At 41.0% G+C, this 18,447-nt stretch overlaps 1 protein-coding gene across 2 annotated transcripts in view; it reads left to right on the forward strand.

Moving 5' to 3' along the window:
• ADAMTS9 (ADAM metallopeptidase with thrombospondin type 1 motif 9) overlaps window positions 1-18,447 on the forward strand; it is a 169,212-nt gene that overhangs the window by 50,329 nt on the left and 100,436 nt on the right. For both annotated transcript variants that reach the window (XM_068557319.1, XM_068557320.1), the window contains 7 exons: window positions 5,114-5,295; window positions 5,386-5,522; window positions 7,299-7,416; window positions 7,666-7,761; window positions 15,672-15,838; window positions 15,931-16,060; window positions 16,634-16,760. In XM_068557319.1, the coding sequence (XP_068413420.1) occupies window positions 5,114-5,295; window positions 5,386-5,522; window positions 7,299-7,416; window positions 7,666-7,761; window positions 15,672-15,838; window positions 15,931-16,060; window positions 16,634-16,760 (957 nt within the window). The remainder of the gene's footprint in view (window positions 1-5,113; window positions 5,296-5,385; window positions 5,523-7,298; window positions 7,417-7,665; window positions 7,762-15,671; window positions 15,839-15,930; window positions 16,061-16,633; window positions 16,761-18,447) is intronic.

An 18,447-nucleotide genomic window follows, 5' to 3' on the forward strand; every position in this document is an offset into this window, starting at 1 on the left:
TTTGTGCTCTAAATTTGGCTCTGAGCTTCCTGGTGGCTGGAACAAAATGGTTTATAGAATTGTTATAGTCTATCAAACTAAAAAATCACACGAGTTCTTTAGGAAGGGCAAAGTATTTCCTTCTTCTCGTGCTTCTCTTTTGCTTTTAAATTAGGAGATAGCTTAAATTAAAGAATAATAATAAACTCATAGATTTGAGAAAAGACAGGATTTGTGAACTAAATATTTCCCATTTAGGCTTTGAGCGTAGCAACTGCTTATGAAATCTTCCATAAAAGGGAATAAACATCTGTCTGTTTCATCTAAGAAAACCAATCTCTCATTTGGCTGTAAAGAATGGCAGCAAAGTTTTTTTGAGCGCTGAGTTGGATGAATTTACAGATGGTCCCCAACTTATGATGGTTAGACTTAAGATTCCTTTACAGTGGTGCAAAAGCAATTCTCGTTCAGTAGAAAGAGTGCTTCAGATTTTGAATTTTGGTCTTTGGTCGGGCTAGTGATACGCGGTATGATGCTCTGTTGACGATGGGCAGCGGTGGCCACTGCACCTCCCGGTCAGCCACGCGATCGTGAGGGTAAACAGCTAATACACTTAGAACCATTCTGTACCCAGGTACCCCTTCTGCTTTTTACTTTCAGTATAGTCTTCAATACATTATAAGAGACAGTCAATACTTTATTATAAAAAATAAGCTTTGTGTTAAATGATTTTGCCCAACTGTAGGCTAACCTGAGCGTTTTGAGCATATTAAAGGTAGGCTAGGCCAAGCTAGGATGTTCAGTAGGTTAAGGGCATTAAATGAATTTTCGACTTAAGATATTTTCAAATTACAATGGGTTTAACAGGGCATAACCCTACCATAAGTCAAGAAGGATCTGTCTTTTGAAGTATTGAGAATTGGTTGCTGTGGGAGAGCCATTAACTAATGAATGAATAGAGATATCCAGTCCCATAGACTGCCCCATTTGGCAGAATTATTAATGATCACTAGTATGGCTCCCTGGCCCACCCCATCTAATCCTTGACTATTCTTTCAGCATTCTCCGTAATCGGTCATTAGACCCCTTCGTAAAACCCTCCAAATATAGAAAATACACTACCTTCTCAGGCCGCCTGTTGTATCATTAGAAATTTCTTCCTTGTGCTAACTGTAATTCATCGTAAGTAAACATAGATGTCGAGATTTCTGTTCAAACCCATTTGCAGACCAAAGTTTAGCTTTCCTTGAGAGTAGAATGCACCTGCCATGATCTTTGCAAAAATTCTTTCATAGCTTTGGCCATGCAGCATCGTGAATTTTCTTTGTATATATGATTCAGCTTGCCTGTGCTGAATATAGTTACTTTCATAGTAATTAATCAGCAATTTCCTTAAGTCCTTTCCATCCCTATTTGACAAACATTATTTTAAAAGGCTCTTAATAGTTGGAAAATGTGATTAATATTATTTTTTAAAGCTACATTTCCTATAATTTTCAATATTTGCCTATATGGGGAAAAAACTTCCATCCAGCTAAATTATTAAATTAAAACATGAATTTCTCCATGCTGAAACGTAAGTTCAGTTGCGTAAAGCCCTCCTCATTACACAGGACATGCAAATCAAGCAGAGATCCTGTTATATAGGATATTTTAAAAGCCATATATTTCTAAAGGACAAATTTATGCTTATTCATAAAATATCATTTGCCTTTACATAAAAAGCAAATAAAGTCATAGAATCAGTTTTGAAATGGAAAGAGACCTGTCTCAAGAGAGGCAGCGTGGGAGAGAGGCCAGACTGTGGGCTTTGGGTCAGGGAGACCTGCCTTGGTCTCTCAGCCAGTATGTCTCACTTAACTGCATGTGACCTTGCCAGGTTACTTAACATTTCTGAACCCAGTTCAAGCAAGGGTTCAGAAACAAGGACGCTACTACCCACCACACAGGATGGCTGTGCACAGTCAGTGACTGAAGTTGCAAACTGACATGGTGCCCTGTACACTAGACTGCTCAGGGGTCAGCAAACTTTTTCCGTAAAGGGTCAGATAATAAATATCTTAGTTTTTGTGGACCACAGGATGGCTATCCCTGCTATTCAACTTTGCTGATGTAGTGAAAAACATGCGTAGATAGTATGTATAGAGTGGGTGTAACTGTGTTCCAATAGAACTTTTATTTATGAACAAGGAAATTTGAATTTCATATAATTCTTGTGTCTCAAAATATTCTTTTTATTTATTTCTAAATTGTTTTAGAGTGTAAAAACTATTCTTATCTCACTGGCCATGTAAAAACAGGTAGTAGGCTGGACTTGGCCCACAGGCTGTAGTTTACAGACCCATGTAATGGCTAAACATTTACTGTACGGCTGACCTTGTTCAAGTGCTTTGAATCTATTAACCCATTAATCCTCACTCAGCCCTTGAAGTAGATATTAGCATCATCTTTCTTTTATGGGTAGGGAAACTGAGGCTTAGCAACACTGAGCGATTTACCTACGATTGCACCATGGTTAAGAAGCAGGGCTGGGATTCAACTCCTCCTTCCAGAATCTGTATCTATAACCTTCGGCAATATTGCCTTTTACATGGAGTGTTTTCTGTGTGTTCTTTACTTTTTAAAATGTCATTTATAGAAATAAGTCACAAAATGCTCTTTGCCATTTGATAGTGGTCAAAGCAAGCAAAGGTGGATTCTGTTACCATGTGAATCAGGAAGCCACCTGCAAATGTTAACTCTTTGCTGCCCAAGGAACTGCTGCTCTTGATCAATTTCAAGAGTCAGAAAAGACTTCGTATATAAGAGAACCGAAAGAAAAAAAATCACTGAAAAAAATTTGTTTTCAAAGGGAAAGAAATATGAGTTACTTTCAGGCAACAGGTAAATGATCTGATGGATCCACCATAGTTTGTTGGGACATTTAAAAAGATTCCAGAGATCGTTTCAATTTGAGAAAAAATTGAAGGGGTCTTCCTTGTAGAAGGAAAAACAGGTTTTACAGCGGTATGAGCCTGATCTGTTATTCGTGTGTCATCAGTGATATTTTATGCATGAGACTGGGGTGCTTTGGTACTGAGAGAAGAACTTGGTATCCAGAAAACCAAGGCTGTATCTCTAAATGGCACCAAAAAAGAAAAAGACAGGACTCTGGACCATAGTTCCTGGAGAATGAAGCAGGAAGAGCACAGTGGGAGAACCTGGGAAGCTTGAATTCCAGTCCTGTCTCTGTTCTTTTATTGGCTGTGTTACCTTGGGCAAAGTCCTTAACTTTTCTGAACCTTCCATCCCTTGATATAAAAGTACCTCAGCTACCCTCCCCTTGGGCAAGATGTGAGTGAATATGGGCGAGTCAAGCACACAAGACAGATATAAATCATACGGGCTTAATGGGGAAACGATCAGACATAGATACTGTTGGGTTTTGTGCCGTTTTGCATCCCTTGATGCAGTCTTCTTCATAATAACAATGAATACTTATGAGTCTCCTTGCTGAGCTCCTTGTTTATAACAAGGCTTTCAGGTGCACAGTATCATCTCTGTTTACATGTGCAGAATGAAGCTCACAGAGACCAGGTAACTCACACAAAGTTGCCCAGCTTGTAACTGCAAAGCCCATGCTCTTACCTCCCTCCACAAATCTTTGGTGGACGGAACATGTTTATGACAGCATCATGGCCAGGCAGCCCTTCCTGAGACTCAGGCACTCTGCAGTACCACTGAGACCTGCCTCACGGTGCACACATCATAGCTCAGATTTGGTACTCAAAACAAACAAACTGCTGAATCGGATGGGATTAGGTTGGGTTGTGCTGACATGTAACATCATAGTCACTAACACTTTTAGGCATTTGCTGTGTGCACTCATTTTAGAGAAGAGGAAAACTGAAGCTCTGGGAGGCTAGGAACTCTGTCTAAGGTCACACAGTGAGGGTAGGGCCAAGATAAGAAGCCAGATCCAACTCTAGAGCCTCACGGGCTCAGCTAGACTGCCCCTCATTCTGTATTTTATAGTCATGGATATGTTTCCCTTCCCCAAGCCCTGTTTTAACAAAACAAAGCAAAAAAAACAAAACAAAACCAAAACAAAAACAAAAACACTTCTTATGGTCCAAATTACTCTGAAAGATTCATTCTAAAGAGAAAAGGTAGAAATCTTTCAGTTTGAGAGGTGCCCTCAACTGTGGTACCTGTGGTATCCGAGTAGCTCTGGTATCAGAGCTGCTCCAGCCCTGGGCTGTGAGTGAGTCCAATTTCCTCTGATTCTGTGATCTTCCCGTTTCTGTGATGCACTTGGCAAGCTGTTGACTGCTGGGAGATGGGTTGTTTAATATACTCTCTGGGTCACATCTGGAAAATCCACGAACGGGGTTGCATGCTGAGATTAAATTTGCATTGTGATGCTTTGCAAGGCGTCCTCCATACTGTTGTCACACAACAGTTAATGAAACCAGTACACTCTCTCCTGGTTCTCCTGTTAAGTTAGTCAAAATATGAGCACACCTTATTCCATCTTATTTGTAAAACAAAGCAAAAACAATGGTCATGCAGGGAGAGAGAGGAAGAGAGAAGAGGGACAGAAATGAATGGAAATGGAATGGTGCAAGTTTTAGGATGGTTTCCCATGAAAGTACCATGATACGGAAGGTAGACAGGAGCATTCCAAGTACTCATTTGTACCTTTGACCTTCTGTGTTTTTAAAACTGAAGGACTGTAGATGTTCAGGGGAAGGAGGACACAGAATGGCCTAATAGACGCCAGGTTTTATGTTTCAAACTTTAAGTTAGATGCTCTCCCATTTTTTCCTCAAAACAGCCTTACCAGGTGGTGCCTTCCCATTCTACAAGTGGAAGGGCTGAGGCTCAAGGACTTTCAGTGACTGGCCCAAGATTATACACTTAATGATATTGAAGGCAGAGTGCAAACCCAGATTCCAGAGCCCTTGCCCTGGCCACTGTCACTGACCACTTCACATTTGCTTCCCTCAAAGACAGGAAGCCGCATTGTAATACATGACATTATATAATACATTAGAGAAATACATTATAATACAGTGTGTGTGTTCTTTACATTATCAAGTCATGGGGAGAAATACATTATAATACAGCGTGTGTGTTCTTTACCTTTTCTTAGGCCAAAAAATGGTGGGAAGTACTGTGTAGGACGCAGGATGAAATTTAAGTCCTGCAACACGGAGCCATGTCCCAAGCAGAGGCGAGACTTCAGAGACGAACAATGTGCTCACTTTGATGGAAAGCATTTCAACATCAATGGTCTGCTTCCGAACGTGCGCTGGGTCCCGAAGTACAGTGGAAGTAAGTGCATCTGGGGACGTGCTCGTGGCTGGCAGGCTGGCACGGGGTCCAGGCACAAAAGTCACGTTGCATGGTGTTTCTCCTGTCTAGTTCTGATGAAGGACCGCTGCAAGCTGTTCTGCAGGGTGGCGGGGAACACAGCCTACTATCAGCTCCGTGACAGAGTGGTAGATGGAACTCCGTGTGGCCAGGACACCAACGACATCTGTGTCCAAGGCCTTTGCCGGGTGAGTCCCAGGTGGCGATTTCTTCACTGTGTTGTCTTGCTGCCAAGCTGTGATGTGTGGCTTCCTTGATAGAGTAGCAGCTGCTAGTATCTGTGCATTATCGCCAGGGCAGTGGTTCTCAAAGTGGGGCCCCCCGGACCAACATCAGCACCACCTAATTCTTTTTTTTTCTTTATGTTTTATTTGATTTGATTTATTTTTTTATTGAAGTATAGTTGATTTACAATGTTGTGTTAGTTCCAGGTGTACAGCAAAGTGATGCAGTTACATATGTGTGTGTGTCTGTATTCTTTTTCAGATTATTTTCCCTTATAGGTTATTACAAAATATCGAGTGTAGTTCCCTGTGCTATACAGTAGGTCCTTGCTGGTTATCTCTTTTCCATATAGCAGTGTGTATCTGTTAGTCCCAAACTCCTAATTTATCCCTCCCAGCACCACCTGATTCTGATGCATGCCAAAGTTTGAGAACCACTGCCCTAGATTTTTCTGACACTCTCTATGGGAGTCTGAAAAAAAGCTCCCTGTGAAGATTTATTATAATTGACACACATACACACTTCTTTACGATAACCGCAGTGCATAAGGTTAAACCCAAAAGCTTCCTGACAGTGAGTTTTGTAGATTGAATAGCTGTGCTCCAAAAAGATGTTATGAGGAAGAGCCGGCCTCACTCAGATTTCTGATTTGAAGCAGGATAACTTCTACCAAAGACATACAGGCAAATTATTCTTGGGAGGGAAATCGAGACCCTTCTGGCAGATGGGAAAGCATCAGAGCACTGATTTCTTGAGGGCTTGGCACCACTTCCCTGCTCTCACCAGTCAGAACTCATCCCTCGCAGCCAGGCTCTGAGGTGATGTCCTTACATGGAGTCCAGGGCACATTGGAGCTCCTCATTGATAGGATTTGATTGAAGAGCCCCTATGAGCTTCACCCACCTCCTGACCCACAGCTACAGTGCGGTCTTCCTTTTTAAGTTCATGCGCTAGAGCAAAACATTGAGTTTCTCCTCAAAGACTAGTTCATTCGAAGGAACAAAATAGTTGAGGATGTGAACTCTGTCCTCCTGGTTTTCTGGTGATTTCCGGTGTCCTTTTCAGACCCCAGTCTACACTGCTGCATTGCATTAAGATGTGAAGAAATTAAAGAGGCCGCTTAGAGCCTGAGGCCTCAACCTGGCAGCCTGCAGTCATGCTTTGTCCTCCATTCATAGCCTGTATTTAAACATAGGGGATTTCACATAAAATCAAATTTTCCAGTCCCTTTTGAAAAATTGGGATACATCAACACTGGGCTCCTATTTTTGCATGGCAGCAGTAACCTGCAATGGACAGCGGCTGCTCCCTTAAGATGGGCTGTGAGCTCTTTAATGGGATACAGTCCTCAACCTCTCTTTTTTTTTTTTATTCCTGAGCTATTTTTCTCATTTACTTTACTTACTTGTAGACTAGTGCTTCTCTAACTTTAATCTGTAGACGAAGCACTTAAGGGTCTTATTAGCATGCCGGAAAATCTACTCTGACTCAGTACATCTGGGTGGGGCCTGAGATTCTGCATCTGCAACATCACTGGGGATGCCCATGGCTGCTGGTCCAAGGACCACATTTTCCCACTGCAAGGCTAAAGACAATTTGAGTTCCCAACCCTTGAAAGTTTAAAGAGACTTGAAAGTTCTTGTCATTTTGAATGCACCTCATTCAAAGAAACACATTACTTATCATTTTATAATCTCTCTAATACTTACCATGTATTTCAACTGTTTTCTTTTTAAAAGCAAGCTGGATGCGATCATGTTTTAAACTCAAAAGCCCGGAGAGATAAATGTGGGGTTTGTGGTGGCGATAATTCTTCGTGCAAAACAGTGGCAGGAACATTTAATACAGTACATTATGGTAAGAATTTGTTCCTAAGAACCATGAGAAGGAAAATAGTCAAAGTGTAAACATTGTTAACCACGTGTAATATGTAAAAGTATTCATGTCAAGTGTAAAATCAGTCTTGATAAGGTACATTACCCATCTGGCTATAAGACACCTAATAGTGAGAATTATATTGTACTCCTTTGTTGCCACCTTTTACACCATGCTTAGAGGAAATGAACCAATCTGTGGAATGCTCAATTTCTGCTCAATTCTTTTCAGGTTACAATATTGTGGTCCGAATTCCAGCTGGTGCTACCAACATCGATGTGCGGCAGCACAGTTTCTCAGGGAAATCAGAGGATGACAACTACTTAGGTGAGATGGGTGCCCCCTGCCGTTTGCAGGAATTCTGGTTCTCTGGAGCCGTTGGCAGAGGCTACTTCCTTTCCCCTATAGCAGGTGGACAGCTTTCAGATGTCATGTATTTTCATAAAAGAAAGAAGTTGATCTTGAAATTCATTATTTTATTTCTCCCTTGTACATTACACCCTCAGCCTATTGATTTAAGAGTTGTGTAGTTATAGTAGTCAATATCAAGGAATTGACTCTGGATCTTAGAAAATAGGCCCCAAATCGAATTTTTTTTTTTAAACATCTTTATTGGAGTATAATTGCTTTACAATGGTGTGTTAGTTTCTGCTGTATAACAGAGTGAATCAGCTATACATATACATATATCCCCATATATCCCCAAATCAAATTTTGAAAGTATTTGCCTTGTAAGTTTAGCATAAAATCATTGCTCTTTTTGAGTCTTTAAGAAAAAAAAAAAATCTGTCCTTTGGGTAACTGACATGCCAGTGTTTTAGTAGAGGTGTTAGTTGACTTAACCAATAGCAGACCACAGGTGGACTTATTCAACATTTCATTATTCTCGGTCATTCCAAAAGGTTCTATACTGGCAGTGTGTTTCTTATGTCATTGCTAACATGGCCTATCTTGTTACTTCATAGTTTCTTCATCTTTCTCTCACCATGACCAGGCGCATGATTAATTCATACCTATTCCTATTTTCAAACCACAGCTCACCAACAACCCTGTGTTCATTTTCAACTGTTTGCTCAGCCCATTCCCACTTCAGATTATCATTCTGTAAACTTCCATAAGTGATTAGGAAATTCACCCAATTATTTTTCATTAAAAAAAGGACATGGGGACTGGGGTAATGACAGAAAGGGATTCAGCTAGTCACCTTGCACAACCAGACTCTTCTTAGCTCTGAAAAGCAGCATGACTTGCACTCAGATCTAGAAGAAATCAGGGCAGTCTTGCTGGGCAGTCAGTTTTTAAAAGAAATGAATGGACTTTCTTATAATGTCCAGGCAGGGACTCCATGCATCTGAATACAGCCTCTGCAGAGGCTTAGTCCAAACATCTGGCCATATTGAGTTAGAAATGAGAATTTGTTGGATTGAATTAGAACCCGTTATCTGTATCTTGGAATGTCTGCATGAAATCGTTTATAGATAAGCAATGATCCTTTAGCCAAGCGTGCTAATTAAATATAACATTTACACATGCCTCTGTTGTAGCATTTTCTGCAATGTCTCATCATTCATTCAGCCAGCCACTTATTTAATATGTGCCAGGCCCTGTTCTAGGCACAGTGAACAAAACAGAACAAAAACATTAAAAAATAAATAAAAATTTCTGTCTTCTTAGAACTTTTTAGTGGAAGGAGATAGACAATAAACAGGTAATAGAAGGTAATAAGTAAAATTAGAAAACAGAGCAGCATAAAGGAAATTGGGATACTGAGGGTGGGCGGGAACAGTGGAGTTGAAATGCTTGAATTGTAGCGAGAGACAGTGGCTCTCTAGGGGAAGAGCATTCCAGGCAGAGGGAACAGCCAATGTGAAATCCTTAAAGGAGGAATATGTCTAGTTTGTTCCAAGGATAGAGGGAGGCCAGTGTGGCTGGAGCTTTGTAAGCACAGAGGAGAGTCCCAGATGAGATTAAACAGGTATAAGGACTAGATCATATAGGGCCATATAATCATTGAAAGGACTTGAACTCTGAAAGACGAGGGTAGCTACTAGAGGTTTTGAACCAAGGAAAAACATGAAATAATCATATTTATATTTTTAAAAGAGTATCCTGGCTGTTATGTTGAGAATAGATGGGGTCAGTGGGTAGGGTACAGGGTAGAAACAGAAAGATGGGTTAGAAAGTTATTGCAGTAGTCAAAGAGAGATGTGCTGGCGGCTTGTCCCCATGTGGGAGCAGTGGAATTGGCAGTACACAGTCAAATTCTGGATATCTTTTGAGGGTAGAGCCATCATGATTAGTGGATGGGTTGAATATGGTGTATGAGAGAAAGAGAAGGGTCAAGGATGACTCCATGGTTTTGACCTGAGCAGCCAAAAGGATGCAGTCACCATCAACTCATTTGAGACTTGTTCCTTATTTATCCACGTGACCACTAGTGTTTTAGGGTCAGAAACTGTGTCTTTATATTTTTAGCTCCCGATATGGAGCCTTCACATGTTATGAACTAAGTACATGATGGCTGAATTATTGAATAATTATTGAATAATAACTATTGCTCATGCTGTCTTCACTTACTGAGTACCTGCCATGTGCTTAATGGGGGGATGGAATTATGATGGAAATACACAGAATCATTCCTTCTTTAAAGACTGTAAAATCTTACTTGGAATCAATTCTCAGTGGTTGCATCAGCTTTTCCTCACCCTAAATATCCAAATGAGTGGTACCTTTTAAAACAGTTAACAAAGTTCTTGAGGACCCTATCCAAATTATTTTTGGGGAATCCCACATTTCTCCTTCAGCCACTGTGCACAATGGGTCAAGCATTTTCCTTCGTGGACTGGATTATAAATTAGAGCCTGTGACTGCTGTGGCCTTACTACTTCCTAATTAAATCCAGCAGCGTTGCATGCAGCCTCCTTTATTGGTTAATTTCCTGACAGCCAAACACCATGTTGAGCTGCTCCTTTCTTCTCATCAAAAAGGAGAAGGATTCTCCACTGTTCTTCTCCTTCTTAGAAAAAGAATCTCTTTCCAAGCAGTGGCCTCAGTTCAATTCAACTTCATCAACCAGGTCAGGTGCCTGAATTGGGGAGAGCCTTCTGATATCCTTTTATTTCTCACTAGAGGTTTCTTAATCTCCTTGTAAAGAATGAAAGCAAAATTAAAGAAGATTTGTCATCTGGGACAGACAGTCTGAGGTAGTCATGGCTCTTTAATGGAATATTATGGGAAAGTTACCTGTTGGCCAAAGAACGTCTCTCTGGAAGCAAATGAACAGTCCAGGCAAAGATGGCGAGTCACACTTCACCGAGCGTGAAGGTCAAGACCTCAGAGCCTTTGAACCTTACAGTGGTTTCTTAACAAGTTAGGAGGAATATGATGTTGTCATCAAATCTGCCGTGTGTAAATGTTTACTCTTGGCTTGAAGGAAGGCGCAGCAAATGCTCTAAGAAGATTTTAAAGCCCCCAGTTGAGTCCTGCTGGAGGCCAGTCCCAGCTGTTCGGTTGCTAAGCGATCATCATCTGTATACCTCACATTTTTTTTTTTCAAAGTCAGTCAAGCCATACTCTTTTCGCATGTGTTGGTGAAGGAGCAGTTTCCAGGAGAGAGGGCCTTTGTAGCAACCAGCTCTGATGGGTGAAATGGGGGGGAAACCAACCCAGGAAATTAGCTCCCTAATCGCATTAGTGGGAGGTTGGGCAGTAGACTGTTGTTTTCAGGAAACTATTTGTTTCACAAGGTACCGAAGCAGAAAGTCTCCATGTCAAAGGTCATCCTTTCAGCATAGACCCCTCCCTCCTGTTGGGTTAAAGCCAAGTTGCACCCAGTGCCACCATGTTCGTGTTTCTTTAGGAGAAACAGGAGCCATTTCCATGGTGCTTATTTGTCTCCAGGACACTTAGCCCTTGATTAATGGTGGCAGTGGGAAGACAGGAATCGATTCAGTTCAAGATAAAGCAGGAACTCCATTTCACCTGATGACTCCTATCTCCTTTCCTACTCACCATCTAATGGGATAAGGAGCATGCAGTGAAGGGTGAAATGCCCCCAGGTCAGCATAAGCATGAGAGGAAGCCTGGAGACATTGGAAAGGAGCCCCAGAATTAACATAGGATAGATGATTGCTCTTTGAATACAGCCAGAACTGGATTATCGCTTAATTTACAGAACTGGCCTTGTGACATCTCATTTCCCCCCTTTTAGTGAAACATCAGCTGAGTAGCTAGCATGCGCCTTCACTTGAAAGAACTGGGTGATTTTTCTGGCAGCACATCCTGCCACCGCCATGTAAGTGACCCACGTTAGGAGGCAGCCTCTGGAGGCCTGAGGTGCCACAGAAACAACCTCGTCTCCAACCAGTGACCCACTGAAACTCCTACATCTTGCATGGCTGGTGGGTCTCACGCTGCAGGAGCTGCAGGGGAGATGAGGTTGTCAGAGGTTTACACTGACGGGGAAACAGTTATTTGTCTGGAAGCTCTCTGTTCTCCTTGTCATGAATGTCAGGTTCCATCAATCACTTGTTCTTTCGACATCGTTGACTGAGCACCTACTATGGGCTGGGATCTTTCTTAGGCTTAGAAAAGTGCATTTTTAAATGTTGGCTTTACTTAAAGAGGCTCATGCTGTCTAGCAGAACAGATAACTTAAATTTTTTAAAAATCTGTAGCTAAACATATTTGCTTTCAATTTGTACATGAGATAAAGAACGCGTGAATTCATTCACTCATTTCATGGATATTTGTTGACCTTCTTCTTAGAAAACTTTAGTGGTTAACAGGCTCTGGAGACACACTTCCATGATTAGAAGTCACCTGGCCTCAGAAAATATTTTAATAATGTTTAAGTCATGCTTTTCTTATCCATGAATTAAGCAAGTATAAAAGTGTGATGAGGAAACAATGCATTTGAAGGCATTTTGATCTGCCAGCTACCAAATCCTATACGCACGATCCTGTTTAATGTTTGTAACAATTCTGTAAGAAATCCATTATACAGAGGACGAAACTGAGGCTTAGAGAGGTTGAATAACTTACCCAAGGTCACATGAACAGAAAATGGGAAAAGAGTTAAAATCCTTTAAAGTCTGACCTCAGACCCTGTACCCTTAACCACTTCACTTTACTACCTCCATATAAAAGAATGTATAGCTGACCTGGGGATGAACACGCCTGGGAGTTGAGGTTTATTGGTGGGAGTGAATGGTGAGGTTGGAAGAATAGGTCAAGATAAGATCTGTAAAGATACAGGAAGGTGACGCTAAGGAGTTTTGGTAGTAGAGGGACAATCAGAGGATTTCGGGTCAAGAAGGAGAAGCCAAGATCTTGGATTGCCTGTTTTAAAAGATTATCTTTTTAAAAAAGCTTTTTTTCCTGTGTCACCACTTTTCTTCCCAACCATTTCAAATGAAGGCATCTTACTTTTACCTCAGGGCCAAGATGGGGCTTATAAGGGTAGGAATTCTGGTAGATGAAGCGCAGGTTTAGGGATCAAATTTGATGCAATTAATTCCTGATCCTGCAAAGAGTAGTCCTTGCATCAGTATAGTGCCCAGCTGGGTGAACTCTGTGCGGTTCCCATGTCCTCGAAAACAAGGGCACTGCTGCTACTGAGCCACAGGGAATATTCAGAGCTTCATTGCAGCCTTCATTAATTTCCACGTAAGGGTACGATATCTACTTCCCCTAAATCCTCTCAACCTCTTCTACGTATGCATTGCTTCTGGTCTACTTCTGGTGAAAGACAGTGCATCAGCTGCATCAGTGAAGCACAGGTTAGGATCTGGAAGACACCTAAGATAACTTGGCTCCTCCCCATCCCACAACCAAGACAGACGTCATTAATGATGCTGAGACATGATGCTGTCAAGGAATCCTGTTCTGCGTAGTTTCTTGAACGGCTAGTGCCAGATGATTGACATTTGTGTCTGGGAGGACACCTGTTTGCCAACCCTGGGTTAAATTTCCACATTCCTTTTATTCACCTAAATACATGGCCTGTGCATTTCAAGGGATCCCTCGCTGCCAAGATTTGCTAATCATGCACAACTTACAAAAGATAACTGGCCTCTTTTTAGTATTTTGTTCAGGGCTCAAATGTTTAATAGCTCTGCTTTCTTGAGTACCTGCTACATGTCAAGCTCAAAACATGGGAGAATTCATTATTCAAAGAGCAGTAGTACTGAAAAAAAAAAAAAAAGATACTTAAAATAAAACCAAACTTTTATAGTAAATACTAGGGGGAAGATATGATTGGGATATGATTTGATTTGATCATGATATGATTGGGATTTTTATCTTGAGAAATTAATCAAAAAGTATGAAAATCAATTTTATTTTTTCTTACATTCAACAAAATTGTATTTTGATTTTAATCATGCCCACGTTTTTAGAATGGAGAATAAACAATTAATAAATATTTTTCCCTAAGTTTTCCAGTCAAGTCATGTGATAGAGTGGTACATTCTTTGCTTAAAGTTTGAATTTGACAGTAAAATCTGAAAATGAGTCATTTTTTAAAAAGCTTCCTGAGGTTTTTATCCACTTTCCCAATAGTCTCTCTTGACACTTGGATAAGTAAATTATTCCTTCTGAAGCAGCTGTCATCTCATCTTCTTTGTCCATTTTTATTTCCTTTTCTTAAATGTCTAACTGGTCTAACTCTGTCATGTTCTCAGTTGGCCAGTGTTTTGGCACTTGACTCAAGCTGTTCTCCAACATTACTTGTTCAGCTTCACTGATTGTTTCATCTTTTGCAAGATTCACAGTAGATTCAATCATTCTTCCCCCAAAAAACTATTTTTGAGCATCTACCATGTGTTCTTTCAGAAGCTGAGATATAGCTGTGAATAAAACAGTCCAAAAATCCTTGCTTACATTCCTGTTTGGGGAGAGAGAGCATAAACAAAGTGATACGGAGAAAAATTAAGGTGGGAAATGGGATAGGAAGTATGGAATCTGTGCTGCCAATGGGAGGGGCTTGCAGTTTTAAAAACAATGATCCAGGTAGGTTTTACCATGTAACAAATTAATCTCAAGATCTAGCGGCTTACAACAACAAGTATATACAATATCCCAGCTTCTGTGTGTCAGGAATCTGGGAGCAGCATAGCTGGGTGTTTCAGGCTTGAGGTCTCTCCTGAAGTGGCTGTGAAGACTTCAGTTAGGGCTGTGATCCTATCCGAAAGCTTGACTGGGGCTAGCAGATCCACTTACCAGATGCCTCACGTAGATGCTATTGGCGGTAGGCTTTGGTTCTTCACTGCTTTTTGAAAGACGCCTCTCAATGAGGCTGCTTGAGTATCCTCACAACATGGCAGCTGACTTCTCTCCCAAAGCCAGAGATTCAAGGAAGAGCAAGGTGGAGCCCTAATGCCTTTGACCTGGCCTTGGAAGTCACAGTATCCTAGTGATTACACTGTCAGTGCTACTCAGTGTGGGAGGGAACAACACAAGGTGTGACTATCAAAAGGCAAGGATTGTTGGGGCCATATTGGAGGCTGGCTACCTCAGTGGGCCTCACCAAGGAAGTGATACTTGAGCATCGTATTGGCTATGGATTTCTACATTTCAACATCTGTCTAAACAGAGAAAACTAACAAAGATTCAGTAGGTTCAACTAATTCTCATATGAAGTAGAAAGGGTTATTTGTGTGGGAACCAATTTTGTAAGTGTTCATTTTATTAATACGTATTTTTAAATCATAAAACATTTTTTCTTTTTTTAAATTGGGGTAATGTTGGTTTATAACATTATGTAAGTTTCACACATACAGCATTATATTTCTGCTTCTGTATATACTACAGCTTGCTCACCACGAAAAGTTTAGTCTCCATCCATCACCATCCAGTTGATCTCCTTTACCCTTTTTGCCCCCCGCCCCGCCCCTTCTCCTCTGGTAACCACAGCTCATTGCTTCCATCTGTAATCCTGTGTTTTCGGGGCTTGTATCACAAACCCCAGGCTAATTAGTACGCTTGTACTATATTTCTAATTTGCAAGGGCACCATGAAGGGGAGGTGTTTTATCTCCACTTAAGAGATAAAGAGATCAAGAGTGAGAGGAGGAAAGTGATGTCCCAAGGCCACATAGTTGGCAAGTGGCAAAGTTCGGATTTGAGCCTGTGCGTGCCTGGCTGAAAAGTCTACATTCTTCACACTCTGGCTCTCTGCCTGTCAAACTATTATTTCAAATGGCAGCAAATCAATGAATTCTCTTTTCTCATCTTTAGCTTTATCAAGCAGTAAAGGTGAATTCTTGCTAAATGGAGACTTTGTTGTCACAATGTCCAAAAGGGAAATCCGGGTTGGGAATGCCGTGATAGAGTACAGCGGGTCCGACAACGTAGTGGAAAGAATCAACTCCACAGATCGCATTGAACAAGAACTTTTGCTTCAGGTAAAAACTTGGCAATGGGCCCATGCCCATTTTCTAACTCCGAGAATCACCAGGCCCATACACATCCTCTCCATTTTGTCTGCACATCCCAGGTGTTGTCCGTGGGAAAGTTATACAACCCTGATGTGCGCTATTCTTTCAATATTCCAATTGAAGACAAACCGCAGCAGTTTTACTGGAACAGTCATGGACCCTGGCAAGCATGCAGCAAACCCTGCCAAGGTATGTACTTTTAGGTTGAGTTTGGGGGATTCAAGGTGTTTTTTATTTTTTTGGAAGCAGCCAAATACATGCAATCTATAAACCTTTCGATCTGCATGCATTTTCTGATCTTTCTCTGCATCTATCTGGTCACTTTGGGCTGGCAAGTTGAGCTGTTTAAGGGGATTCAGGATATGCTAGGTTTCCTCATTATGTGTGAAGCCAAGCAAAATCAGCTCTGCCAAACTGATTTTCCAGAGACATAGATTTAGTAGTCGTATTATGTGATTTATCTTGTTTCCTTCTGTCTACAGTATGAGTTGTCAAACTACAGCCCGTGGGCCGAATCCAGCCCACTTCCTGCTTTTATGAATAAAGTTTTATTGAAACTTGGCCACACCAATTTTTTACATTTGTAAGCGGCTGCTTTTGCCCTATAACAAGAGTTTAGTAGTTGCGACAGAGGTCATGTGGCCCACAAAACCAAAAATATTGACTGTCTAACCCTTTACAGAAAATGTTTGCCAGTCCCTGGTCTAAATAGTTTATGGAATAGGCTACTTTGTCTGAATAATTTTTTTCCTCCTTGCTTAGGGGAGCGGAAAAGAAAACCTGTTTGTACCAGGGAATCTGATCAGCTTACAGTTTCTGATCAAAGATGTGATCGGCTGCCCCAGCCAGCACCCATTACTGAACCCTGCGGCACAGGCTGCGACCTGAGGTGAGGCCAGTGTTTCCTCATGGTCTTTAGTACTGAGTTGTGGGGGTTTTGTAGGAGGTCCCTGCATGTGAGAAGCAGGTGTGGTTGTTAGTCTTTAGAGCCCCTTCCTTGCGTTTCAGTGAAATAAGCTTTAGCCAATTTTCCATCCCTCTGAAACTGATTATCTAAGACATATACCTGCAGATTTCTTGTTCTTCTCCTGAGAATTAGAAACAACTACTAGAGTATGGCACTTGCCAAAAAAAGTTCTCATTTGACCCTCACATGGGTATTATTATGAGGGAGTTACGTCAAACGCAAAAGTTTGTTTTGAAAGGCAACAGAAAAGAGGTAACCTCATCCATCAAGGTGCCCGTAATGCTCTGTATCCACCCAGAGTGTTTATCACCCAGTAAGAGAACTTTTACATACGTGAAAGTTGCAGTCCACTAATGTAGAGTTATGGAGGGAACTAGAAGAAAATTTATATAGAGATATCTAGATATGCAAACGGTTCTATATTTAAGAAAAGTATGAAATCTGAGGCAAGAAATGGTGAGTGAGTAGAGAATTATAAAGCTTTTCCACTTCTCTTTGTTGGTGAAAAGGAATAACTCTGAGGAGTTTTCTGCTCCATGTCTGTTGCCTACCCTACTTGGATTCCCTTAGATTTCACTTCCCCACTGACTGAATCCAACTGGGGCTGGTAGAGTCTCAAAGGATCAATGCAGATATTGTGGAACACCTGCCTGCAGCACTGAGCATGCTCTTATAATCCCAAGAAAGGCGGGTTTGTACAAAGAACCGCAAGTAGTAGAACATGACCATAAAAAAAAAATGATTTTTGAAGAACCCTGTTAAAAGTTTGTGCAAGGAGCACCAAGTTGAGGTGGAGATCATGTTTGAACTGTTTCTGCGAGAAACTAATATTTTTCAGTTCAATCAGATTCTAAAATAAGCCGCCATTTAGTTGGTGATGATGCTGGCGAATTGGATGTTCTCCAGAGTTTCTCCTGCATTGGAAGCTTTCTGACGGGGAACAAAAATTAAGCAAATTGTACAAAGCGAATGCATTGAAAGGTAGCCTTGGATCCATGATACTTTTATGTAGAATTATGAAGAAGATCTCAACTGGATTTCTTTTCACTTTGTATTAATGGTTTACGTGGAGTTACATGATACTCAGAGCTTGGTTAGAGAATAAAATACCAAGGGTAATAATAATAATAATAGCAGCAGCTACTTTTTGTGAGTACCTGTAATGTGTGTTAAATGCTACACGTTCCTTGTCTCATTTAATCCTCCTAGTAGCCCTATGAAATGGATCCTACTTGCCCCCATTTCACAGATAAGGAAGCTGAGCCTCTGTGAGGTTAAATGTCCTGCTGGAGTCACTTAGCTAATAAGTGTTGAGCTTGTATTTGCACTTTCTGATTCTGATTTGTATTAAAACTCATTTCACAATAACTAGGTAAATAAAGTCAGATCTTAAAGTCTTTGCATTTCATATAGTAGGTGTATCAAAGGTACTATTCTAAATTCCCCATTTGGAGAAAGCCACCTGGTTTTTTTTATACTTAACGTAAAAAAAGAAAAAAAAAAAAACAAAAAAACACCTTAAACTCTGCTGATACCAAAGGAGGACAGTAGCTCAGGGAACAGGCTTGGGTGATGATAGCACCTCTGGCTGATTAAAGAAAAGAAAGTG

Source organism: Eschrichtius robustus, chromosome 12 (assembly GCF_028021215.1).
Source record: "Eschrichtius robustus isolate mEscRob2 chromosome 12, mEscRob2.pri, whole genome shotgun sequence".
Taxonomy (NCBI): domain Eukaryota; kingdom Metazoa; phylum Chordata; class Mammalia; order Artiodactyla; family Eschrichtiidae; genus Eschrichtius; species Eschrichtius robustus.